General features: G+C 37.1%; 2 protein-coding genes across 5 annotated transcripts in view; one reads left to right on the top strand and one right to left on the bottom strand.

Annotated features, from left to right (window-relative positions):
- Nucleotides 1-26928, bottom strand: part of IPCEF1 (interaction protein for cytohesin exchange factors 1) — a 153195-nt gene that overhangs the window by 36249 nt on the left and 90018 nt on the right. For all 4 annotated transcript variants that reach the window (XM_045524711.2, XM_045524709.2, XM_074368129.1 and 1 more), the window contains 4 exons: nt 11186-11259; nt 9138-9209; nt 3522-3580; nt 2103-2191 (listed from right to left, as the gene is read on the bottom strand). In XM_045524711.2, coding sequence (XP_045380667.1) covers nt 2103-2191; nt 3522-3580; nt 9138-9209; nt 11186-11259 — 294 coding nt within the window. The remainder of the gene's footprint in view (nt 1-2102; nt 2192-3521; nt 3581-9137; nt 9210-11185; nt 11260-26928) is intronic.
- The window catches only part of OPRM1 (opioid receptor mu 1), a 144615-nt gene that overhangs the window by 110847 nt on the left and 6840 nt on the right, over nt 1-26928 (top strand). The window lies entirely within an intron of this gene.

The following is a 26928-nucleotide window of genomic DNA, read 5'->3' as shown; positions in this document are numbered from 1 at the left end:
TTGACATTTAGAACAACATTCTAAATATTCGCACTTCAGTGACATAATTTACTGGTGTCACAATCATCCCTTCATTTATCTGTGTTGAAACACACATTCCCTGAGCTCCTGCTGTAACTTTAGGTAAGACTATCACCATACAATGCAACAGACCCGTGACCCTTTCACATTCATCAGGTGAGGTTCACGACGCCCGACAGTGCTCTTTGTAAAGTCGTCTGTGATGCAAAGTTGTCTGTGATGCTAGTCTGCCATCATAAAGCTGAAAATCACAGTGTTTTAGAACTAAAATATAACATGTAAGAGACAGAGGTGGAAAGACAGAGAGACAAAGACAAAAAGAAGCTTAACAAAAATATGGCTTCTCTATTAATCCAACAAGGCACATCTATTTCATTTTTTCTAAATGTGGAAACTGATATTAAAAGAGGAAAAAGACTACATCAAGGGAAACTACGAATGTATTAAGAAAGGATCTATCGAAAGTCTAGTTCAAAAGCTGGCCTACATTCTACCATATTCGAAGTTTAATCTTGCTTATATCTTGCTTAACTTTGGTTAGTCCTATTTAACAGAGATTTTAATAAACATTTATTCAATAAATATTTATTCCTGGTCTTGGCTGCTAGCCGAATAAATTAGAAAAAGTGAGCACAATTCTCCACTGACGGCGGATAAAAGTAATAGAGGTCATTATGTAAATAATATTAACAGCTTAAATCTAGGAACTGGCAAAATACAAATAAAGATTAAAACCTTATCACACAAAATAGAAAGTTCTGGCAGAAGAGGTCCGGTGGGTAAGGGAACCACTGTGACCTATCGGAACCTATGGTTATTCAATAACGTTCCAGAGATAGACGGGTGTCATGGTAGATGGGACAGAGCTTACACTACAAAGCCAGACAGACCAGGGTTCCCCCCTCAGGTGCTCCATTTACTGGGGATGTGACCAGGCTGTCCACTTCTCTGAACCTCAGTTTCCTAAACCAAGAAATGAAGACAGTAATATCTACTTCCTTGTGATCTAGGAACAGGAAACAATTTTTTAAGCCAGAAACAAAGACAAGAACCACAGTGGAAGTGACGGATACATCTGACTCACTGAAATCAAGAGCATCTGTTGACAAAAAGAAACAGAGTTAAAAAATAAATAAATAAAAGCCACAGGTTGGGAAAGAAGATATGCCTCACTTTTAACTGACAAGGGATTGATGTATAGAATAATAAAGAAACCCTATAAATCCAAAATAATAAGAGTAAGACAGCTAAAAATGTACAAAAGACTTGAAAGACACTTAACAAAACAGAAAATTCAAATATTCAATCAACATGAAAAGATGCTTGTCCTCATTAGTAATCACGGAAATGCGGATTCAGTAATACCACATTTCAGGGTTATTTGGGGAAAGCAAATAATTATATATTTGAAAGATCTACATAAGTCCTGGTATATGGTAAGTATAAAAGCCCTAAATCTACTTGTCCAAAGACCCCTGCCTGACTGCTCCTCTGGCATGACTCCAATGCCCAGGAGCATCCTTCAATAACCTGAACCTTCACTGATGCTTCCAAAGCTTAGACTCAAACTTGGACCTCTCTCTAGTGAATACAGTGAATCATTCCATGTGCAGATTTAATGCGCCAACCTCATGCCTGGCTTCCCACAATCTTTCTGGCTCTAATTTTCTCTCCATGTTATTGTCTTCATCCCCTTTACATTCATTTTACGTTGTTAGCATGCATGCATCTAGGCAAGGCATGTTCAATTCTTTCTGAGAACAAACAGGGTATTAATAAATACTATAAAATAAATCTTTGCGAGCACTGGCCTATCGCCTAGAAGCCCTCTGTGTTACCAAGAACCCTCCGAGCATAATACATCTGTGGATCACACACAAACCCACCAGGTTTGTCACACCAGTGGGTTGCTATGGAGAAGGCTCAGAACCAGAACCCTGAGAACTGCACTTGCTCGTCGGCAGGTACTTAACTTAGCCTGTTCTAACAGCTGATCAGGCAAAGCAGTTTCTACCCAATTGGAAGGAATGACAGCCGTGCACTTGATCCATGACCAGCAGACTAACAAGGTCAGTACAAACCAAAGGAGATGGAGCCTCCACCCGGCGAGGAGGCGGCGGTGTCTCCGCGGCTATTTCAGGATCTTCCTGTTCACTCTCGCTGTAGCATTCTGCAACAGAGACGAGAGAGATTAACATTTCCACGCTGCCATCACTTACTCCATAATGCCTGAGCAGAGGTTTTTCTCCATCTGGCTATTGCAACTCCGATCCAATTCAGAAAGTACTTATTGAATGAGCTACCTGGTACATAAGAGGGAAAAGCAAACGTTAGGGTTTCTGCCCTCAAGGAATGTCCAATAGGCAGGAAGAGGACTAACCACACGTAGCTCAGGGAAAATAAAAACAAGTCCTCAAAAGAGATGTGAGTCACACACTAAGGGAGCAAAAAAAAAAAAAAAAAAAGTCTGCAGTGATTAATTTTGAGCCTAGGAATCATAATGAGCTGAAAAATGGCAGGATAAGTAAACCATCAATGGTGCACACTGAGTAATGGGAGCACCAGGCTGAGCCATGTGTACAGAGTCGCCTAAGGGACAGGGTGGAAAACAAAGCTGAAAGGTTGTTGAGGCCATATCATGGAAGGCCTTACATATCAGAATAAGGAGGGTTTTGTGTAGTTATATTTTTGCTCACAATCTATAAATATACTTCAAATATGCAATGGGTATTTATTTTATGGAAAAGAGGACCAAGGAGACAATTAGGATACCAATTTCACAGTATTGCATTGTACCTCTTTATTGTTTTCAATCAAGTTGCCACTTCTCCATTTCTGAATTTAAGGTTTTATGATTCTATTATCCAAACATATAGTCCCCTACTTCCAATTTCTGAGTTGTTTGTGGTCTGAGCATTTCAGAATAGTCAGCTCTGTGACCCTGGCATCTAAAGCCTCTTTCTTCTCAATCTTAAGGACTAATTGCATCCTTAAGAAGAATCAGACTCCTGTAGCTTTTGAACCCTGCAAGCTACAGACTGAGCTAAAAATATGGCCTCTGTCCCCAACTGACATTCAGGTTCCTGGTACAAACTTAGGGTAATTAGTCGCAGCACACAGCTGGTGGAAATACTAAGATATCAGAAAGGAAACAGTGGGATGCAAGTTATCTGTCTAGATCATGAAGAGATCAGGTCTTTGACTAAGAATTCAGTAAGTGAGGTAACAAAACATTTGCATTGGCAATTGGCTGAGACATCAGTGAAGCCTACAGCTGCTAACGTGTGGGTGAAGTGTGAAAAGCATTCTTAGCCAGCATGGGAAGCTCCATTCCATGTTGGTGAGCCTGTGTGAATATGTCTGTCTCTACATATTTTCAGATAATTTAAAATGTCAAAGTATGTTTCATTAGAACAAGGCTATACATAAAGCATGACATTGTGTCTTCACCGTATTCTAATATTCGTGCTACATTCTCAGAAACGTGAAACAGAACATACCTTCATCCTTTGTAGTGGACTCATGATGGATTACAGCTAATCCAAACTTGTTTAACCACCTAAAATTCAAATCGAAAATAAATGTTTGCCAGCGAGATTGGTCCCCTACCTATTCCCTTGACCCTAAACCCTAGAGGAAGGTCTTATATAAGACTTCATAGTAAAATTGAGTCATAATGCTACAATCAGTCTAAGCATTTCCAGAAAAGCATAAGTTTGAGGTATAGAAACCTAAGACCTCTCGTTTCACAGTACTGTCCACACTCCACATTCCCTGTCAAATAAGAAATGAGGTGGCTCATTATACAACTAGTTAAAGTGGGAACTCCATTAGATATTTTAAATGTATGAACATATATATGTTTTGTAATTGTGTATTTGAAACTCTTTAGCAACCATCGAAATGAATTTAGTAACTTGACCTATAAAGGTCTGTCTCTTCAATTCTTAGACTGTAAGCTAATTTCACCAAAAGGAAAAAATGATGATCTATTTTTAAATCAAGATCTTTATATCAATCAGTAAAAGATCTGACCGGAGCTTCACAGTTACTCCTAAGGTGAGGAAATTTTTAATTCCTTACAAAAAATGTTTATGTAAGATAAAAATTGACAACATCCCTTCCAGTGACTTATTATTGTATTGGCAATGAATTTCAACTACACATCAATCACAAAAATAAAACTAGACAAACCTTAAGGAATGCAAATTTGGCTTATGACTTCAGGCCACTGGAGTTCCTTTTTGAGAGTTTAGTTAGAAAACTATTTCCATAGACAATTTTTTAAAAGACACAAAATGTGTCCACCTTCTATGTTTCTAGCTATATAAACTTCCATTAAAGGGAAAATATTATTTGGGGGGGTGGGGTGGGCAGTGATAATCTAACCGATTTATTTTCTACTTCTTTCTAGTTTTCCATACTTTTAAAAAATATTCCATAATATGTATTCATTTTTTTAAACATCAGTGGCCTAAGTCAATCTATCAACAAAATGACAATATTAACACTATGCATGTATTGATTCATTTATGCTTTTTATTTTTTCTAGTCCTGTAACGCCTCATAAACTATCCAGCTCGCTACACTCCCACCACAGCGTAAATACTGCACACCCCCAAGTCTGCACTCGTCAACAAATTAGGAATCCTTACCACCCAACCCTCAAAACTGCCATGTTCTTGCTGTGTTGATTACTTTTTTAACAGGAAATATGTAATAAATTTAATTTAAAAAATAAATAAAATAGGACTTCCTACAAGAAGGAAGATGAGCTCCAGCCCCATTTAAGAAGTCTCCTTTGGCACCATGATATATTTGAGTCTCTAACAGCCACTTAAACCGAGACCAGTATCTGGGCCCAGATCATGCCATCGGAACTGAAAAACGCTCACCAAGACTCAAAAGAAAAATAACCAAAACAAAGAAACAGAAAATGACAAACAAATACAAATGGCTAATAAATATATGGAAAAAATTCTCAGCTTCAGTAGTATTTTGGGAAATGCATATTCAAGCACAGGAAAATACTTTTCACCACTAGATTGGCAAAATTTTTAAACATCATTGCTTTCTAGATTTTAGGAGAAAACATTCTCATCCTTTGTTGAGCTGAACATGAAAAACTGGTACAACCACTATGAAGCAGGCAATCGGATGACACTATTCAAAGTATAAATACTCATCCCGTTCACCCAGCAATTCTAATTATAAACATCTAACCTACAAAACACACCTTCATGCACATAAATAAATGTGGAAGAATGTTAATTCAATAATGCTTCTTATAGCAAAAAGAAAAAAAATTGATACAATATAATTGTCCAGGAATAATAGGAAAATGGATAAAGTATGGTACCAATTCCACCAGTACTATATTACAAAGAAGCGAATAAAAAGACTGAGGTGGGGGGGCCTTGTCATGACCTGGAAAAATCCTAACATACTGTTAAGTGAAAAAAGCAAGTACAAAACAAGGTGTTTTTCTTGCTTTTAAAACTATATATTTGTATATGTGCATGAGTTGATATGCAAAGAAAAGCGTCAGAAAGAACATACGTCATAGTGTGAAAAGTGGTGTAATCTCAGGGAGAGACGTTGAATTGGAAGGTGAAGTTGGGCGTGTGGGAAGGTTTCCACTTTACATACTTCTGTATTACACAATTTTGACAAGAATATGCTTTATGCATCACTTAACTAAAAAGTACACTTAAAAGTACATTTTTAAAAACCGATCAGGCAAAGCACAATGAATTTAATGGCTCACTAATTCCTAGTTTATCCATGACTTCATCATTGCATAAACTGATCGTCCCCAAAAATTGCATCACAAAGTGAAGTAGACAAAACATTTGAAGATAAAAAATAGATGAACTGAGAATGTCTGAAACAAGAAAAGACCTTTCTAAGTTTCTTTCCAGAAATATAGCAGAACAGAAGAGTATTGACAGTAAAGAAAAGATTCCTCTCAGGCCTCACCCAAAACTCATGTCCCTTTAATTGCCACTACCAGTTACTTGCTGTGAAAAATGGGTGATTGTTTAGAATCTGGTTTGACTATTTTCTTTCCAGAACTCACAGGCTTAGAGTACCTCCTTTGCTAAGAACTTTTTTTTTAATTTCTATTTGTGGCTAAATAGATGGATGCACAAAAAGACTATATTTATATAAAAGAAGATGACAGATGTTTCCTGGGAGTTTGTTGTATGTTAACTCGTTGTGAATGTGTGTGTTGCAGAAGCACAAGTGTTAAGAAACTGATGTACAAAACAAGAGCATTCTTCCCACAAAGACCGTCTGATAAAGGCAGCTACCACAAGTCTTTGTTTAGAAACCAACTCTTTCATTACCCTTAATTACTTACCCCTGTACTTGTAAATGGAGGGTCCCTGCAGAACACACGGTGTTTCTACTAGACTTAATTACCTTTCCCTTCATTGTCCCTGAGAGAAACATCACCACCCAAAAAGTCAGTTTCCCGAGGAGATGAACTTCTAAAACAGGACCCATCTCTCCAAATGCCACTCCCTCCTTCCCCTGCATTTCTGCATCTCACTGTAAAATACCCAGATGCATTATGTACCAGTTTATAAGGAGCACCTCAGTGAGCAAGGATGCTCTTCAGGTGCTCCTGCAGAACCAATCTTTAACTATCCTCTGCCTAGTCTTGTGGGAGAAGGAAGAAGTTGGCATGCAGACCCAAAAAGATTCTGCATTGTTGGCTATTAGAGAAATCATCTTCAGAAAAACAAAACTGAATAACGATACGATAAATAAAAAATTATGATGCATTCAGGCACAGACAAAATGGGCCATTTACTTTTATAAATGGCCAGATGGACAGTTTTTGAGTGTAAAGGTCACTGAGAGATACAAAAAGTGGGGTCTGGAGCTCATGTTCAAATTTCAGTGTACATCTTGTTTGGAAGTTGGAAAGAGAAACAAATACTAAAATAATTTCAAGTAGAATGAACAGATCTCCACAGCGTAGACAGGCCATGAGATCTTGACTTTGATAACTACAAAAGGCTTTGGTTTAACAGCCAAGTGGGCAGAGCGTGTGGCTAACAGTCATGCAAGTGTACTTGCCATTAGATCTCTGCAAAGGGAGAATGTGAAAGCGAAGACAAATGGACCAGAAATGTAAACAAAAACCGGAAAGTGGATGGGCAGGGAGCTCAATAACTCCGATGCATGATCTAGAGAGCAAGTCTGAATTATAACAGATTCAGATCATTTGTAAGCATCTCACACTTTTATTGGTTTAAAACGTGTTTTATTGTGTAGGTGGAGACATTCTATAGGTAACGAAACACTTAGCAGTAATTGTTTCTCTGGTAAATTCCGTCTTACTCTCCCCTTGTCGGAGAGAACAGAACTACTTTGAAAGAACCAGCCACAAAATGAATGAGAAGGATGGATGTGGCCAGAAGGAAGCTGGAGATACAAGAAGCTGTTTGAGAGATGCCAGGCACAGCGGGAGGCCACGGGGGTAGGGAGAGGCAGTGCTGTTTCACTGCCATTAAATGACTGAAAGGACCATTTGGGATGGATTGATTGACGGCTCAGCTCCAGACTGACCCTGACTACCATAAGGCTTCAAGTACTGCTGGGCAAGACATCAAGGCTTCCACACACCAAGACCTCACTAATCAATCGAATTTAGGGTTACCAACGCAAATAAAAAGAGAAGCAAAGAGCTCTGTCTGTGAAGTTTTTTATCTTCTCCTTTTGTGTATCTGCTCTTATTTTTCACAGACGCTTGAGAAAAAAAGCCAGGGGGGAAAAGCTAAAATCAAAGAGGATAGAAACAACTTCTTTATTTGTCCAAGAAAATAAAAGACTTGTTTGGAAGATTCAATTGTCAATACCTCGCTTTGTTATTTGTAACACAAGGTTTCCAAACTCGGTGTGGTAAAGAACAAACCCGCCCTCCTCTGAAGGGTTGTGGTGGGGAGATGTGTACAGGGAACAGATGAGAATGCTTCCAGCTAGAAGAGGCTTCCCTCAGGGTACGGTGTACAGAGCTCTGTGTGTGTGTGTGTGTGTGTGTGTGTGCGCGCGCGCGTGCGCGCGTTTGCACATGCGTGCTAGCACACAGGCTCCTGCCCATGCATGTCTGGTGAAAAGCAACTATTTTCTCTTTATGCTTCTAGAGGAAAAGGGCAAAGAGAAATCACATAAAGCAGATAGATAAGAAAATCATTGTGTATAAATAAATAGATGGATAAACAGACATAAACATATAAATAGATGTAAAAATATAAACTATAAGCCCTACGAATGGAGGGATTATGTCTGTAGCCTGCATTTCTGCTGCCCAGGATCTGCTAAAAGGGAGCACAAAGGAGGTATTCCATACACATACTTTGAATTAATTATGTGAAAGTAATAAGAGACACTGAGAATCCTGAGACTAGGACTTAAACAGAATGCTTTCCGACGCCTCAAGCACCTCAAATATATCAAATCTATATATAGCCTCACTCAAGTAATAACCATCACAACCACACTGTGATCTAAGCCAGCAGGGGATGTTACAGGAAATGCAGGTAATACTCTTCCCATATATTTCCCTTATTTAAACAGAGCAAACAGGAAATGGAGTTAGGGGTATCTTAGATGTGCTCTAAACAAAGATGTTTTGCAAAATGTTTGGGATAGAACATGGAGAGGTGATAGACACGTGGATCATCATGATAATCACACAGCACATGGGAAGTGCTGTAGAGATATTTTTCATATAGAATTTTGAAAGCTGTGAGATTAGTTACATAATTCTTTCAAGCCTTTTTCCCTGTGATGCTGATTCTCATCTTAACATTTTCTTATCATGTCGTCTGTCTATTCCTTTCTTAACTTAGTGGTTCCTTTAGAAGAATCTTATTGCTTCTTCCTAAAATAGCCACTTTCATATGTGTAGTTCTCCAAAATGCTTCCAAATACTAGAGAAAAAAAAAGCATGAAGACTTTATAACTGCTAAGGAGAGTAATCCTTAAAGCAGCAGAAATCAATTAAACAACAATTGATATGAACACATGGTTATAATTTGAACACCTGATCAAAGTCATCTATGCCCATAAAGATAGGAGTTAAGTGATTTTTCTTTACTTACAGATTCATTTCCTGTACATTCTCAGCTGCGAAATAAAAGGTCTTGATCTGTGGATGGCTGATCTTGAAAGCACTTGAAAGAGGAAAAGCATAGACACATGAAAATTAGAAATTAGTGCAGTCGACAGTGGTTTTGAAAGTAAAACAGTCAAATATAAGCATGGTAAGTTCTTCTGTTCTCTTTGTTAATGTACCCGAAAAAAATCAATTACATTAAATACCTGTTGTCTAATTTCTATTTCATACAGAGAGCAGAGGGTTAATTTATCATGTCAGGACATCCAGAACAGGACTGAGTCTTGGCTGATCAATAGTTTCTACCTAATAGGTAAACAACAAGGACCTACTATATAGCACAGAAAACTATATTCAATTTCTTGTAATAACATATAATGGAAAAGAAGCTGAAAAGAAAAAATATATATGTCTGTATATGTATGATTGAATCACTTTGCTGTACACCTGAAACTAACATTCTAAATCAACTACACTTCAATAAAAAATAAAACTAGAAAAAAAATAAATTGGCAGGCCACAGACTTAGAGAAGATATTTGCAACATAAAAAATTTTTCAATTTGAAACATATGGGTATAATCTTTTATTTTCGTTTGCTAACTGTTTTGCTATAAGAAGATGACAAATTAAAATTTAAAGTGATAGATGTGTCACTTCAAAATACTCTGATCAATTCCTTCAAGCAAAGTATTCAAATTATGTATATACAATAATTGTATTTACACAAAAATAACTAAGTATAAAACTTCTAGGAGAAAGGGTAGAGAGGGATAAATTAGGGGGTGGGGATTAACAGGCACACACTACTATATATAAAATATATAAACAACAAGGACCTACTGTATAGCAGAGGGAACTATATTCAATTTTTTGTAATGAGCTGTAATGGAAAAGAATCTGAAAATATATACATTATATATATGTATAACTGAATCACTTCACTGTACATCTGAAACTAATGTAAATCAACTACAGTTCAATAAAAAATTGTTTAATAAGAAATAAAAAAAGGTTTTTAAAAACGCCTATACCGTGATGACACATCAAAAACCTTATCCAAGCCAACTTCTATTAGTAAAGGAAAAATCTAAGGCAGATTTTTAGTTTAAAAGAAAAGTATAAAACATTGACTATAACAAAGTATTTCCCCTTTACCATTTAGATAGGAAGTCTTGCAGTACGGGCCAGAATATTTTGTAAATTACCAGTTCGCTCAAAACCACAAAAATCAGCACAGCCTCATGTGTCACTGGCTATGCGTAACTACAGCAGAATGGCAGAGACTTAAAACTAACGCCAGTTGATTCATTTTCTTTAGAAAAAAACTAAACAATTGCTGCTACTAGGAACATAGGTCAATAGGGAATTGCCCCTAAAACAGAAAAAGATGTCAAAAGCAAAGTAAAGAATAAGTAAGAGAGGAAGAGGACACCTGTGCAAAACGCAGCTGGACACCATCGTGGGAAGAGCACTTGACTGGGAGTCTGGGTACCTGGTCAAGGGCCACGGGCTGGTGACTCTTTTGACTCCTGTTGGCGCTCATACCTTCTGGGCTTAAATCATATCAGGCTGTAATCCCCAAGTCTAAGATATTCCAGAGAATTCAATTTCAAGGGTGCAACTGACAATTCCGTGAACTAAAAATAAGAAACTGGTCTTGCATCATATCTGCAGCCCTGGTGAATTCTATTTGATTAGTCATTCTCTCTACAAGGACAAAACCTGGACATCTGATCACCCTGCCAGTCCTGGAAGGCAGCTTGTTTTTCACTGGATCACAGACACTGTCATTAATGGCATGCCCTGCCAGGGCTCGGTGGGGTTTTAAAATCCATCTGCTCCACCAAATGAAATTCCATAAAACAAGAGGTTAAAAGCTTCTGTTACTGTTTGGGGTACCAACACATAAAGTCAAAATTCTCAGGCATCTGAGAATTCATCATTAACTTCCAAATCACCACATCACTTGAGAAGCATTATAAAGGGACATTATCCTGGCCCAGAGTTTTGTGGAAAATGATAGACAACTTACTGCTTTTTCTTGCATTCAGATGCTTTCTCTACAGTGAAATCAGGGAGGTTGACAAATCCATCAGCTTTCTCTGCCTGAAACAAACACATACCACAAATATGAATAAACATGTCAACCCCAGCAGTTTATTTATCGAGACCATATATGTTGAATAAAGATAGTGTAAATGAAATGAAGGAGGGTCAAAGGTACCTCTCTGAATCAGCATCAGACTTTATCCCAGATATACATTTTATAAGAGAAATTAATATTCTTCTGATTAATCATCCAGAATCTTCCCCTGCGAAGTAGCATGACACAGCTTAGGGACAGCCAGTGTATGCACCAGTAGGGCCTGCCCATCCCCTTCTTGTCTTCCTAGAAAACATGAGAGCCAACCTATCAGAGCTCTGCTTCCTGCTGAGCCCATAGGCACCTTTCTCATCCTGCTTCTCTAGCAAGCCACAAGCATGTGAGATGGAACCTAATTAGCCTGCTATTGTATGGTGAACAGTGGCCTGGCTTTGGAGTTAGCAAATCGAGGTTCATATCATGGATCTACCACTTACTGGTTGTTATAAGACTTAACTAAGCTCAGATAAATAAAACACTTAACAGATACTCAACAAACATTATTTCCTCTCCAAAGTCTTTAGGCAGTTCTTTGGGAATTAAATCATAGAGCCATGTCTTGGAAAATCTCAGTTCTATAATCGATCCCTATGAGTTCTTTCTACAAAGGAAAGATTGCAGAAGAAAATGACACCTTTAAGGACATAGCATGAATGCCACTTTAAAACACCAAAAATTTTATAGAAAACGTAATCATTGTTCCACTTCTCTAAAAATTTCTTAACCTCTAGTTTATGGATAAAATTTAACTGAACCATAAGGAGATCGTTTGTCACAGATAGAACTGAAATTTTCCATCTACACCAGTGTCTCTGAGTGAAGAAATACAATTCACAAGATTAAACCTAAATGAGTCAGTGGTTATTGGGGGATGAGTAAAAATTGATTTTGAAAATACAATCTTAATTTTGAAATTCCACTAGCTATTAAATTAGTGCCATGGGCGCTTTTAGTTCACTTCTGCACTCTGTGTTTCTTCCCCTGATTGCCAACTAGAGTGCACCTTGTACTCTTTCTTCAAAATAACTAAACTGTGCAACATCCAACCCTAGGCTTGTCCTACATGAGTCAACTTAAACTCTTCACTTGAAGTGCTTTCTTTTTAGAAGACTCCAAACTCAATTCTAAAGAGCACTTCCTTCCTTAGAAATTACCTATTTTTTCATTTAACTCATCTATTTTCTGATGGGCTGCTTAATTACTGGATTGTGGTTTCACCATCCTAACTTAAAGAGCATGTCAAGTACTTGAAGAACAGAGACTGGGTAAGTCAACTTTTTCTATAATATGTAATGCTTCTTGTGGATTCTCAGTTTACACTATACAAAAGCATAGTTTTGAAAAACTAGATTAGCTCCAGCAATTCCACTCTTAGATAGATATCCAAAAGGAATGAAAACAGGTACTCAAATAAATATAGGTACATGGGTGTTCACAGCAGCATTATTCACAATAGCTGAAAGGTGGAAATAGTTCAAATGCCCATCAACAGAGGAACAGATAAACAAACAGTGGTATATCCATACAATGGAATATTACTCAGCCATAAAAACAAATGAAGTGTTGATACACTCTATGATGTGGATGAACCTGAAGAACATTATGCAAAGTGAAATAAGCTAGACACAAAACATCACATATTGTATGATTTCATTTATATGAAATCATTCAGGTATATCCATAGAGACAGAACACAGATTAGTGGGTATGGGTTTGCCTTTGGGTGTGATGAAAGTGTTTTGGAACTAGACAGATAAGGTGGTTGCACAACATTGTGAGTGTACTAAATACCACTGAATTGCTCACTTAAAAAATGGATAATCTTATGTGAATTTCACCTCAATTAAAAAAAAAAACCTATGTTAGGCTAAGGTATGTTCATGTAAATTCCTGTAATTATTTTAGAAAGGATGAAACAATTTATATTCACCATTTCTTTCTACTTCCTCCCCTCATTCATTTCTATGCCCACTATTCCACAGAAGGGGTAGTTACCATGAACATCACTGATTTTCATGTTGCTGAATCCCATCTACGCTTCTTAGCCCTCACTTAATTGAACTCAAGGAACTGACACTACAACCCACCTCCTCTCCCTTGAAATGCCTCATATCTTGCCTTTCTGACAACACTTTCCAGCTGCCCCTCTTCTCCTCTAACTACTTTTTGCTTTCTTTCAGAGGATCTTCTTCTCCCCCCTATTTCTTAAATGTCACTATTCCCCAGATTTCTAACCACAGACCTACTCTCTTCTTATTCCAATACTCTCTGTAGGGGATCACACACACACTCCCACAGCTGCATGTATAACCATTGTACACAAAGGTCCAAAACCTATATCTCAAACTCATTTCAATCCTGGTGCTCCTGTCCCAAGATCCAACCACCTAGTGTTGGTATTCAATGGCTATTCCGTGGGCTCTGTGTTGTGGACCCAATATTTGTGTCCCCCAACCCCCAAATTCCCATGTTGAAGCTTTAAACCCCAATGTGATGGTATTTGAAGGTGAGGCCTTTGGGAGGTAACTAGGTTTAGATGAAGTCACAAGGATGAAGGCCCTATGATGAGATTAGTGCCCTTGTAAGTAGAGAAAGAGACCAGTGGTTTCCCTCTCACTCCCTGCTCGTCCTCCATCCAAGGACATGGGGTAAAAAGCAGCTGTCTGTCAACCAGAAAGAAGCTCCTCGTCAGACATGGAGTCTGCCAGAACTCGATCTTCGATTTCCCAGCCTCCAGAACTATGAGGAACAAATATTCGTTGTTTAAGCCAGCCAGACTATGGTATTTTACTATGGTAGCACAAACTGACTTAGGCTCTTCCCAAGAGTGACAAATCCAAGACCAAACTCATCATCTTCCTCCATGATATGCCTCCTCCTCCTTTCTCATTTCTTCAGTGAGTGATATCACTTTCTACTCAGTTGTCAAAAAAAAGGGAAATATGGAAGACATCTTCAACTCTTCAATCTCCTTCTCAGCACCTGTGCAAGGAACCACTAGGAACCATCTGTGCAAGGAACATCATTGCTGCATCTGTCAAGAGCTCTTCAGCATATCCATCATCTACCACCTCCTTCAGATCACCATTAACTTTCAAATGAATTACTGCAAAAGTCTTCTAAATTATTATCTCTCTCTGTAAATCTGTCCTTTCCTCCAATTTAGTGTCCAAATCACAATCACAGCAAATCTTCACTCCATGAACTTCTCTCATTAATATTCTGCATGGTTCCCAGCTGCTCCTGGATAAAGTCTAAGTGCTTTAGCAGAGTATATAGTGATCAAGCCTTGTTTAATTATATAATTTCATCTCCTTCAGTGTCTCCACCCCTTACCCAACCAAAACTAAATAAAAAAAAATTAAAACACGGGAAAAAAACAATGCTTCCATGATATGAATTAGAATTGACACCCAACTTAAAGCATTATTAGCCTCTAGACAATTTACTTTCAGTATAAGAAGCCCATCTTGAATGGTAACAATACAAAAATCAATCAAAAAAAATAAATACGGAAATACATGAGATAAATTGCAAATCTTCATTTGAGTGGATTCCTTTCCTAAGGAACTGAAATGGTTGAGATTCCTTCAAATAAGAGCCTAAATAAATTTGAGTAAATGACAACTTAGTGTTTCCCCAGTAAATCTTTCCTTTATGAACAAAGGCATTTTTTTAAATTGTACTTAAGACCTTCAAGCTGTATTCAAAATCACAGATAACTATGTCAAAAATTGCTTATTTGACTTTCAAAAAATGCCTCAAAAATGACAATCACAGTGGGAAAACTCTGAGGAAATGACAGTTTTCTCCTCTTTCTCCTTCTTTCCCTCCTCCCACCCCCTCAGATCCCTTGTTCCTTATTATATTAACTAAAATAACTTTTTTGAATGGCATCCTTCCTCTTTAGTAATTCCTAAATTCTTGAAAAGTTACTTGAAATTTCTGTACTGGTACCTGCAATTTTCTCTCTGGATTCTAATGTAATAAAAATCTTGTTCTCTTGCCATAAGTATCAAACCAACCTTTGGCCATTGTGCAAACTTGTCTTACCAAATCTAGTCTTAAATTCTGAAGCAAAGCAGTGCATTTCACTTTGTGATATGATGTCCTACAATCTTCAAAGTGTTCTTCCTCATGCATCCATCCACCCACTTTTCCCAGCAACTCTGATTTTGTTCATCTCAGTGGAGTTTCATCTGTAGTTGGTGTATTAGGCACCATTAGACATACATTTTTATCAAAACTATCAGTTTTATACATTCATTTATTCAACAAATATTTATTGAGTACCTTCTTTGTGCCAGGTACCATGCAGATATTTGTGCTGTATCAATGGACATAACAGACATCTCTACTCTCAAGGAGAAAACAGACAACAGCTCAACATATGAACACATAAATTATGTAGCGCCCTGTAGGCAATCACCGCTATGGAGAAAAGTAAAGTTGATCAGGGTAAAAGTTCTGACTGTAAGCAAGATAGGATGCCTTCTGCAACTAGGCTTATAATGCCCCTCCTCCCTCACTCCCCTAGATATGTCTCCACGAAGCAACTTAGGTGTGACCTTCTCCAAAACTTTTCCCTGCTCCTCTGAGCCTGAATAGATGCCTTCCTCTTTGTGCCCCCGGACTAGTGGTGGGCTTTGCTTACATCTTCTCTTACTGTATTTAGTCATCTAGTTACTCCTGTTTCTCCAACAATGAGCATCTTGATGGAAGTAATTTTGTCATTTATGGTTATATCTTAATTCTTGGGAGAAGGCAGGTGTTCAACACATGTGAAATAAGTGAGTTTTATGAATGAATGAATGAATGATAGCAGGAACATGGTCTTTTTCCTCTGACAATAAAGAAAGTGCTAAAATGAGATGCAGAAGCCACTTTGCAAAACAGACTGGCAGTTTTTTAAAATATAAACATACAATTACCATACAACCTAGCAGTTCCATTCCTCGGTATCTACCCAAGAGAAATGAAAGCAGATGCCCACGCAAAGATTTGCAAGCAAATATTTATAGCAGCATTACTCATAATAGCCAAAAACTGGAGACAATCTAAATATCCATCAATTGGCAAATAAATAGTGTGGTATATTCATACAATGGAATATTGTTTAGAGAACATCTGACATGTGCTGAAACATGGAAGAATCTTGAAAACTTAATGCCAAGTGAAAACCAGACAGAAGAAACCATGTAATGCTGTGTGATTCCTTTATATGAAATGTAGACAAAGGGCAAATCAGTGGAGACAGAAAGTAGAATAGTGGCTGCCTGGAGTTGGGGATAGGAATAGAGATTGACTGTAAACAGGCATAAATAATTTTGTTGATATGATGAAAATGATCTAAAGCTGATTTATTATGATGGCCCATCACTCAGTAAATTTACCAAAAATTATTAAACTGTAAATTTGAATAGGGTAATTCTATGTTATGTAAAATATATTTTAATAAAGCTATTGTTAAAAACATAAGATGCAGGAAAAGTTTGGGGAGTAAATAATTGTGAATGAAATCCCTCCTGTTTGGCTAACAGTAAGACTTGAAAGAAGGTAAAATATGAGGTCTCTGATGATCCACTGATGACTCAATGATTTGTTTAAACTTTAGACACAAAATTGGGTTAATATTTCTTTCTTGCTTCAATTTTGGACCACAGGAATTTGAGAGTCAAAAATATTTTATATATCTGTCTTAGTTATTTTCATCAAGACTCAGAATTTATGATGATCTGCTTTTGAAATATGTCAGTTAACATTAAATATATATATATAAATAAAATATAATTAAATATTAAATATGTATCACCAAGCCAAAAATATTTTACATAGAATTTGCCACACTTCAGACATATTTTTTAAAATTAAAATAGGATATCAAATTTTAATATTTAAATGTAAAAATATGTGTTCATTGCCATCAATAAAGTTTGGATTTTTTATGCTACAAAACCTTGCAAAATAGACAAAACTACTTCTTAAGGATCAACATATGTCAGGAAAGTAGAAGGCAGACCGAGAAAAATATGAGTGATTTTCCAGAGGCTAAGTAGGTCAAAGAAGATCAAACCAGAAATAAATGAAGCAGAATATAGTAAATTATTATGTATTACACAGTTTTTAAAAAAGTATAATTATGTCTCTATTCTCACTAGCACCCTATTTCCTTGATTCTAAGAAGCCTGATTTTTCATACTTCAATAATTCTGAAATCAAGAAGCACCTTGGAATCTATATGTATTTTCATCGTACCATTTCCCCAAAAATCCTGTTGTTAAACTATAGGTCTTTAATGAAGAGAATGTTAAATTCGAGGAAAAGAGTAGCTTCAAAAACAAAATATAGATTTCTTTGTAACATGCTTTTGTGTTTGTGTATGAATGTGGATTTAACATTCTTGGAATTACTTTAAATAAATTTAAGTGAAGTAACCCAATGAATATCAAAATCAGGAGAAGCTGCGAAACTCCATTTCTCCATATAAATTCATGGTTTGCTCATTTCTGCTCTGAAACCCTCAGCATGCTGGAAACAGGCAAAGTCTAAACTCTAAGCAGAGCTGCTCTGTCACTTTGGAACAGTTGTCACTAAATTCTAATGGCCTATTCTTTTCTTTTATTGTAGTGTCTTTGTCTGGTCTTGGTGTCAGGTTAATGCTGGCCTCATAGAATGAGTTAGGAAGTATTCCCTCCTCTTCAGTTTTTTGGAATCTACTGAGAAGGATGAACTCTTTAAATGTTTGCCAGAATTCCCCTGTGAAGCCGTCCAGTCCTGGACTTCTGTTTGTTGGGAATTTTTTTATTACTCATCCAATTTCAACACTAGGAATCGGTCTGTTCAGACTTTCGGATTCTTCCTGATTTAGTCTTAGAAGATTGTATATTTCTAGGAATTAATCACTTCTTCTAGGTTGTCCAATTTGTTGGCATATAACTGTTTGCAGTATTCACTTATGATTGTATTTCTGTGATGCTGGTTGTTACTTCTCCTCTTTCATTTAAAATTTTGCTTATTTGAGCCCTCTTTTTTTCTTAATGAGTCTAACTAAAAGTTTATCATTCTTATCAATATCTTTAAAAAAAAAAGCTGTTAGTTTCATTGATATTTTCTATTGTTTTAGTCTCTATTTTTGCTTATTTTTATTATTATTTCTTTCCTTCTGCTGACTTTGGGCTTTGTTCTCCTTTTTCAAATTCCTTTAGACAGAATGTTAAGTTGTTTATCCGAGATTTTTCTTATTTCTTAAGGCAGGCCTATATCATTAAATACATCTCTCTTAGACCTGATTTTGCTATATCCCATAAGTTTTAAAAAGCTGTGTTTCTTTTTTCATTTGTCTCAAAGTATTTTCTGATTTCCTCTTTGATTTCTTTGTTAACTCACTGGTTTTCTAGCAGCATGTTGTTTGGTCTCCATATGTTTGTGGTTTTTCCGTTTTTCTTCCTATAATTGATTTCTAGCCTCATACCATTGGGGTCAGAAAAACGTTTGATATAATTTCAATGATCTCAAATTTATTGAGACATGTTTTGTCACTTAGCATGTGATCTATCCGGGAGAAAGTTCCACATGCACATGAAAAGAATGTGTATTCTGCTGATTTTGGATGGAATGTTCTGTAGATATCTATTAAATCTATCTGATATAATGTATCATTTAAGGTAACTATTTTATTACCGAGTTTCTGTCTGGATGATCTGTACACTGATGTAAGTGGGCTGCTAAAGTCCCCTTGTATTATTGTATTATTGTCAATTTCTCCCTTTTTGTCTGTTAATATTTGCTTTATATATTTAGGTGCTCCTGTATTAGGTGTATATATGTTTACAAATATTATATCCTCTTTGCTATATATTTTGTTTTAAAGTCTACTTTGTCTGATATGAGTATTGATACCTCTGCTTTCTTATCCATTAACAAGTGAATGGATAAGAAAGACATGATATGTATACATATATATATATATGTATATATATACACACACACACACACACACACACAAGTACAGACACAAAATTGAATACTACTCAGCCATAAAAAAGAATGACATTTTGTCATTTGTAACAATACAGATGGACCTGAAGGGCAGTATGCTTAACGAATAAAATCAGACAGTGAAAGACAAATACTGTATGTTTTCACTTATATGTGGAACCTAAAAAGTAAAACAAATGAATAAACATAGCAAGGCAAAAACAGACTCACAGATACAGAGAACAGACTGGTGGTTACCAGTAGGGAGAGGGGTGAGGGAAGGGCAAAATGAGTGAAGGAGATTAAGAGGTACAAACTACTGGGTATAAAACAGATAAGTTACAGGGACATAATGTACAGCACAGGGAACACGGCCAATATTTTGTAACAACTTTATATGGAGTCTAATCTTTAACAACATCAAATTACTAAGCTGTACACCTGAAACTAATATAATACTATAAGTTAAATATACTTTATTTAAAAGTAAACAATAAATAAATAAATTCTATTGGTACATAGACTTGTAGCACTAGAGAAATCTGAATTATATCCTCTAAAATACAAGATAAAAATAAACTGAGATGAAAGAAAAGATGAAATCAACTTTTAAAGTTCTAGTTCTACAGAGAAACAGTCATTCTCACACACTCTGGGTGTTTATACGAAATGGAACCCAGTGGAAGGAAACTGAGCAGTAACTAACAAAAATCCATTTGCCTTTTGACCCAGAAATCCCACTTCTTGGATCTGTATTAAATATAAAAAATGCTGAATGGCATACGCATTATAACATTATCAAAAGACTGGAAAAAATCTAAATGTCTATTATTGGGGGACAGTTGAATAAACCATGCATCCACATACAATGAGTAACTATGACACACTATGATATATATATATATAGAGTATACAAATAGAGTAATCTCCAGGGCAAAGCAAGAGGAAAAGTAAGGTACAGTACAATAGACACAGTATGCTAATTTTGTGCAAGAGAGATGGGGTATGCCTCTGTATGCTTACTTGCATATATCTGTAAAAAGAAACAGTAGAAAAATAAAACAAAAACAACATAGAAGAAGGGAGAAAAGAAGGTAGAGAAACAGGGATGGAAAGTAAGACTTACCTGGTTGCAACTTGTCATACAGTTTTGACTTTGGAATGGGGTGAATGATTTATAGTTAAAATTTTAAAAAGCAGGTCCAAAATGAAAAGCACCTAGAAACAAAGGAACCTAACTGCACATAAACATGATGACATAACCCTACACAAATGATAATTACTCAAAGGAACCTTAGTCTAAGAATGTTTACCAGTGACCTTGTTATTATTTTTAGACAGTCTTAGTAGTTTTTCTTCCCCTCAAAAAAATTGCATGAAATCTAAAGCTTCCTTCGTTCTCTCCATATGACAGAATACATGATGCACTTTGTTCTGATAAGAAATTCAACTCCCTCTTCCTTTCAGAAAACAAAATATGAAGATTATATACCAAGGCAATCTCTATTCTGCAACGATCACCTGGGCCTGCAGGCCAAGAGCTGAGTTTATTAGCACTGGGCTATGACACGCACAGCAAGGGAAGAAGGAAAAATGTTTTTTTTGTTTTGTTTTGTTTTTAGATATCTAATGCCACTGGGCAGTGAGAATGGCTGAAATCCTTTTAAGAAACGTCATAATCTTGAGTAACATCTAATACCTAACATGTGTTGAGTGGTAAGCACCTGCCATCTAGCTTATCTTTGCCTTTAGAAGGAAATTCATCACATCCAAGTGCCAGAATTTACGAAACTGATCCCTTTTTAACCTAGATAGGCATTATAAAATAGGAAAGTTACGCGGTGTTATTAAAGTGACAAAACTCAGACCAGAACCCAGAAGTAGGGTAAATAATTCTAAAAAAGAATTTCTTCCATCTCAACCAGGAGCTAAAATAGAAAAGAATCTGCAGTTGACGGATGGCCCTGGATTTGGAATCAGAATATCTCAAAGCAAGCCACTTACTGTGCAGTTTTAAGCAGAGCACTTAACCTCTCCCATCAGCATCCATGCAGAGGATCTAACCAGTGTTTCAAGGCCAACATAGATTTGTGCTAATACTGTAAAACTAAACAGAGCAAAGTATTCAGAGCCATACAAAATTAAATATTGCATTGCTAATGATAAGAATTTGGGGAAGGAATGGAAGGAAAATAAAAGAGAAGGAACGACCCAGAAAGACAAAAGTGAAGAAAAAAGTTTTTCACTCTGTCCACTGTCAGCTGAGCCCCCTAAATAGTTCTTCTGTGTCTCAGCTCCCCCCATCTCCTCTTCATCAGATTGTCACTGTCAAGAACTGTTTTACATTCTTTGGAGAACAATAATGCTAGCAAGCTCACTATATCTTTCATACATTATCTGGGGTATGCTTTTATTAAAACGTTATTGCATTTGGGTTTATCTAACACTACATTATGCATATAATGAGACTTTAATCCAAAGAGACTTTCTTCTTACAGCTGTTTAGAAATAGATTTTCTACGTAGAAAACATTTGGTAAACGTTTTTGATTAATAAACAGAAAGGCCCAATTTCCCACAGAACCCACAGAATCCTGACAATAACTATAAAAGTGAACTGAAGGTGCTGACTGTGATCATTACGGTGGTTGTGAGGGGGCTGAGACTCTGTAAGGGGGGAAGGAAAGGCTCTGAAGGTGGCAGACCACTTGGAGCTGATGGGGCTGGTGACCCAGCCACAACAGCCCCTCATCCCGATCCCAGGGTCACACTGGCCCGAAGTCCCCCCCCCCCCCAGCACATGCATCTCTTTGCGGGAGGGCTCCTCAGGCTGCCGGATTCCACTTCTCCACTTGTGTAGAGGTGCTCGGGAATCACTTCCCCCAGGACAGGTCCTCAACCAATGACCAACGGGACTTGGTGTATAAATATCCCAGCTCCCATGGCCCTTGGGAGGAAAACCCTGAGGTGCATGTGCTCACAGCTCTCAGGGTCCCCCAGAAGAATTAGGCTTCAGTGACCCACAGGTATAACTTGCTTGCTCCGGGGAGCTTTATCAGCTAACTTTCCACCCTTTCTCACTTCCTCACTCCCTTTTCAAGTATTTCCAGTATCACTTCCCAAAGATACCACTTGCACCCAAATTCTCTTCTCAGGGTCTGCTTCTGGGAACTCAAAACCAAGATGCTACTCCTCTCCCAGAAAAGATTATCACTCAGGGTTCCTGCTCATGAGCAGCACATCTGCTCGGCGCCATAGTCCCTCTTCATTACTTCCTTTTAAAAATCACCCAAGGATATGGCCACCTCATTGTCATATTAAGTCATATTTAAGTGGTGACCAAGAAGTGACTAGCATCTTACTCTATGATTTGTAAATCAGCTCTGCTAGCCAGCCATTCTTACTTGCATTCTTCCATTCTCTCCCCGTGAAATCAAATCGTAAATGAAAGTAAGTTACTAGTGAACTTTCTAGTATTCTGACATACAAAGATAGTCATTACCTTCTGAAGTATCATTTTCAAAAACAATTATCAAAAGCAAGATGGAAACATTAGTGTAAAAGAATCCTATGTTATTGTTCTCTATAATATAAAACCTTCACCACAGAGCACACAAGGCCATTTGTGATCTGTCCCTGTCCAGCGTCATCTCCCCTCAGTCCTTCAGAAGCCTTAAAACCCCAAAGATGCTATCAGTTTCACCTACTTAGAGTTGGTCTCTTCAGCAACATGGTCAGAAAAAGAAAGGAAGAAAGCACTAAAAAGGAAGAAAAGTTTTAAATGAATAGAAAGGAATCTTATTAAATCTTACTATTACAGAATAAATTACACCTCTTGCTTCCCAATAAATTTCATCTACCATCCACAGTTACAGCAGGCGTGGGGAAGAATAAATAAAGGAGCAGCACTTCAGAAAATTTGAAATCTGCTACATTTGCTTCAATATTAGAAATTTAGGAGAAATAACTAAATAAGTTTAGTTCTTTCAAAATCACATATAATTGTGCCTTCACACAATGTATATTAAGTCCTGCAATACTTCAGAAATATTCAATCTCTTCAAACTGTTTTCATGAGTTTCATGAGTGCCATTAAGGTACTATTCAGCCACAACAAAACAACCCCAAATGGGAAAAGACGTTTTTCCATAGAAGATATACAAATGGCCAAAGGAACACGAAAAGATGCTCAAGAGAAATGCAAATCAAAACCACAACGAGACACTACCTCACACCCATTAGTACAGTTACTATCCAGAGAAAAACAAACAGAAAAACAGAAAATAACAAGTGTTGGTGAGGATGTGGAGAAAAGGGAAGCCTTGTGCACCACTGGTGGGAATGTAAAATGGCCACCATAAAAAGCAGCATGGCATTTCCTCAAAGAATTAAAAATAGAATTGTCAGGTGATCCGGGAATTCCACCTCTGGGTATATAACCAAACGAATTGAAAGCAGGGTCTCAGAAAGACATCTGTACACCCATATTCGCAGTAACATTATTCACAGTATCCCAAAGTTGGATACAACCCAAGTGGCCCTCAACAGGTATGAATGGATAAACAAAATACGGTAGACACATACAATGGAATATCATCCAGCCTAAAGAAGGAAGGAAATTCTAACACATGCTGCAACTTGATGCAATGAAGCTTGAAGACATTATGCTGAGTGAAATAAGCCAGTCACAAAAGGACAAACACTGTATGATTCCAATTATATGGGGTACCTAGAACAGGCAGACTCATAAAGACAGAAAGTACAATGGTAGTTGCCAGGGACGGAGGAGAGAAGAAATGGGAGTTATTGTTTAATGAATACAGCATTTCAATTTTGTAAGATGGAAAGAGTCCTGGAGATGGTTGCACAATAACATGAATGTACTTAATGCCACTGAACTGTACCCTGAAAAATGGTTAAAATGGGAGATTTCATGTGATGTGCAGTTCACCACAATTTTAAAAAAATACTTTTAAGAAATTTAAGACACTACTCAGGAAATCATTATTTGTCAGTAAAGGATGAAAATGCATTTGCCATAGTAAGTTTCATAAGATTCAAAATAGGAAAATTTCAGTGGTTATTTACCACGCTGTTCAATAGCACCATCTCTTCCACAGGGAATAGCCAGTTATTCACATTACTGTTTAACAGATAAGGAGGAAGGGTCCAGAGAGGGTGGGTGCTTGCTTTAAGCTGTTAAGTGGCTTCAGCATCAGAGTAGGACCTGTCCTCCCAATTCAGAACCCAGGGACATCTTTGACTACAGCATGTCACTTCCTTGTGTCCTTTTTGAAGACACTGTTTCAAACATGTTCTTCTAAATTATGAGTCCTTTAAAAAATATTAAATATTTTGTTTGAAATTTCCACTACATAGCTTCTTTTTGAAATGTTCTTAAAACATATTTTATAAGTGGAAGACTAAACACAGCAGCAAGATGACAGATGAGTTTATCAGCTAGCCTGTGTGTAGAAGCAGCTGGGTCCTTGGCTTTTAAAAGAGCTTGCTCCAGAGGGATGATAAATCTTCCAATAATGACTTCTCAGAAAAATCCTCAAATCTAACCAAAAGTTCAGCTCATCCCATGGGCCACTTCTCATTCTACTGCTTGGGAAATGTGCACGCAGCCCTCATCACTAAATCATGGATTACCTGAACTCTTCCTCCAGGACAGGAACTGCTGTGCTGAAGAATCCCCAGGGCTTCTTAGTTCCCTCTCCTGTTTTATGGCTTAAAATCACCCTTTACACAGGGCCAGGAGGCATATTTTTAGAATCTCTAGCCTATGATAGTCCATTGCCGCCCAAAAGAAAAAAAAAGAAGCCATTTCTGGTGTCTGAAAATCCTTATCACAATTCTTCTGCATCCTAAAATCACAATTTTATGCAAGCACATTTCATCTAAAGCAAATATAAAATTGCCTTTCTTTGTATGTATTCCTTTGATTTTTTTTTTTATATTGCTGTAAGATGCATTTGACCTTCTGAAAATCACTCTGAATTACGTAGGGAGAGTGTTCTTGGTCAAAGTGTACATGTAAGAAAATGAATGCAGAGTTACATCACTGACCTAGGACTACATAACTTAGTAAGAAAGTGCAGGAAAGAGTCCAGTGACCGTTGTCCCTTATACCCATGCTGGCGAAACCCACCTTCCTGCCCGCCTGCTTCCTGCTTCCTGCTAAAAGAATAACTGAGTTATACACACACACACCTGCCAATGTATTTATGCACATATTTATAATTATATAAATACATATATTAAACACCCACATAACTATAAATTAAATATATATCGCTTTATATTCAATTTAGTGTATGTATGTTTGTATATTCTATTTCCTTTTAGCTCTTTTAAAGGATTTTAAAATAAGAGGACTTCTGATTTTAAAGTCTATGGATTGATAACTATGACCTATCCATATGTAGAACTCACAGCCATTAGAAATGATGTTGTGGATATGTACGTATTGACATGAAAGTATGCTGATAATACATTGCTTAGTGAGAAAATCAAGTTATGATATCATGCTTAGCACGATTTTACTTTTGGAAAACATAAAAAAAAAGATGGTTGGAAACAGAGATATCAAAATGTTTACAGTGATCACATCACAGTGATGGAATCATAACTCATTTAAATAAATGATCTTAATTCATTTATTTCTGTTTGCTTCTATATCTGTCTGATATTTTAAAGCATTTTCTTAATTACTTAAGGCATTTTTTAAAATTCTTTAAATTTCCAAGAAGCAAGAAGCTGGATTCTACCAAGCAAAGATAAAGTAAAACAGAGAGAGGTTGTGGAAACTCCAGAAAAAGCACAGCACACTGCCCATAAATAAGAAGACAAGAGATAATGCTGTGTCCCCCTGACCGGACATTTCACCCACTGCTGTGAAGTAAGAGGACTGCCCTCTGATAAAGCCCAGTCTATGTCCTGAACCCTAGCATCCTCTTCCAAATCAGCAGTGCCTGAGCATAGCACTGCCTCTGGAGAACAAGACAAGAAATGAAAAATTTCATAGTCTTAGTGTTTCACAATTGCTTTCAAAAAGTTTAGAAAGAATTTAAAGGAGAATAACATTGGCAACATAAGCAATTGATCCCACATTGTGTGAATTTAGCAACAAGAAGTTGTTAAAAAACAGCCTGGTTCAGCTACTGACTGTCCCCGATCATAAAGCTAACGGGGGGGGGGGGGGGGATGACCCTTATTTTAGAAATACATTCTAGGATCTTCCAAGGAAAATAAGTCTGAGGACACAGTGATAGCATCAAAGAAAACAAATACATTAAACCAAAACCAAGCACCCATTTTAGAGATCTTTTCCACATATCTGAAATTATAATGAGGGAAGGAACAGAACTCAAAGAGTCCTCACTCACTCCTCTGTTCAGGCTTTCAAGTGGTACCTAAACAGTCGGGTTCAACCTTTTCACCCACCAGTCCTATCTGGAGGCAAACTGCTCCCTTACAGTGCCCTCTGTAGACCTGTCATCTTTCCCCCTCCTCACTCTCCTTTCCCAGACAAACTCTAGGAACACATCTTGGCAAAGAGTTCATCCATTTTCCTCAATTGGTCTGAACTGTCTTCACTGAAGAAACATGTTTAAATATTGGAACTTTGTTTGGGATACACTCAGAAGTTGG

The sequence above is a fragment of the Camelus bactrianus genome, chromosome 8, assembly GCF_048773025.1.
Source record: "Camelus bactrianus isolate YW-2024 breed Bactrian camel chromosome 8, ASM4877302v1, whole genome shotgun sequence".
In the NCBI taxonomy this organism is placed as follows: Eukaryota; Metazoa; Chordata; class Mammalia; order Artiodactyla; family Camelidae; genus Camelus; species Camelus bactrianus.
This window is presented reverse-complemented; position numbering and strand designations above follow the sequence as displayed.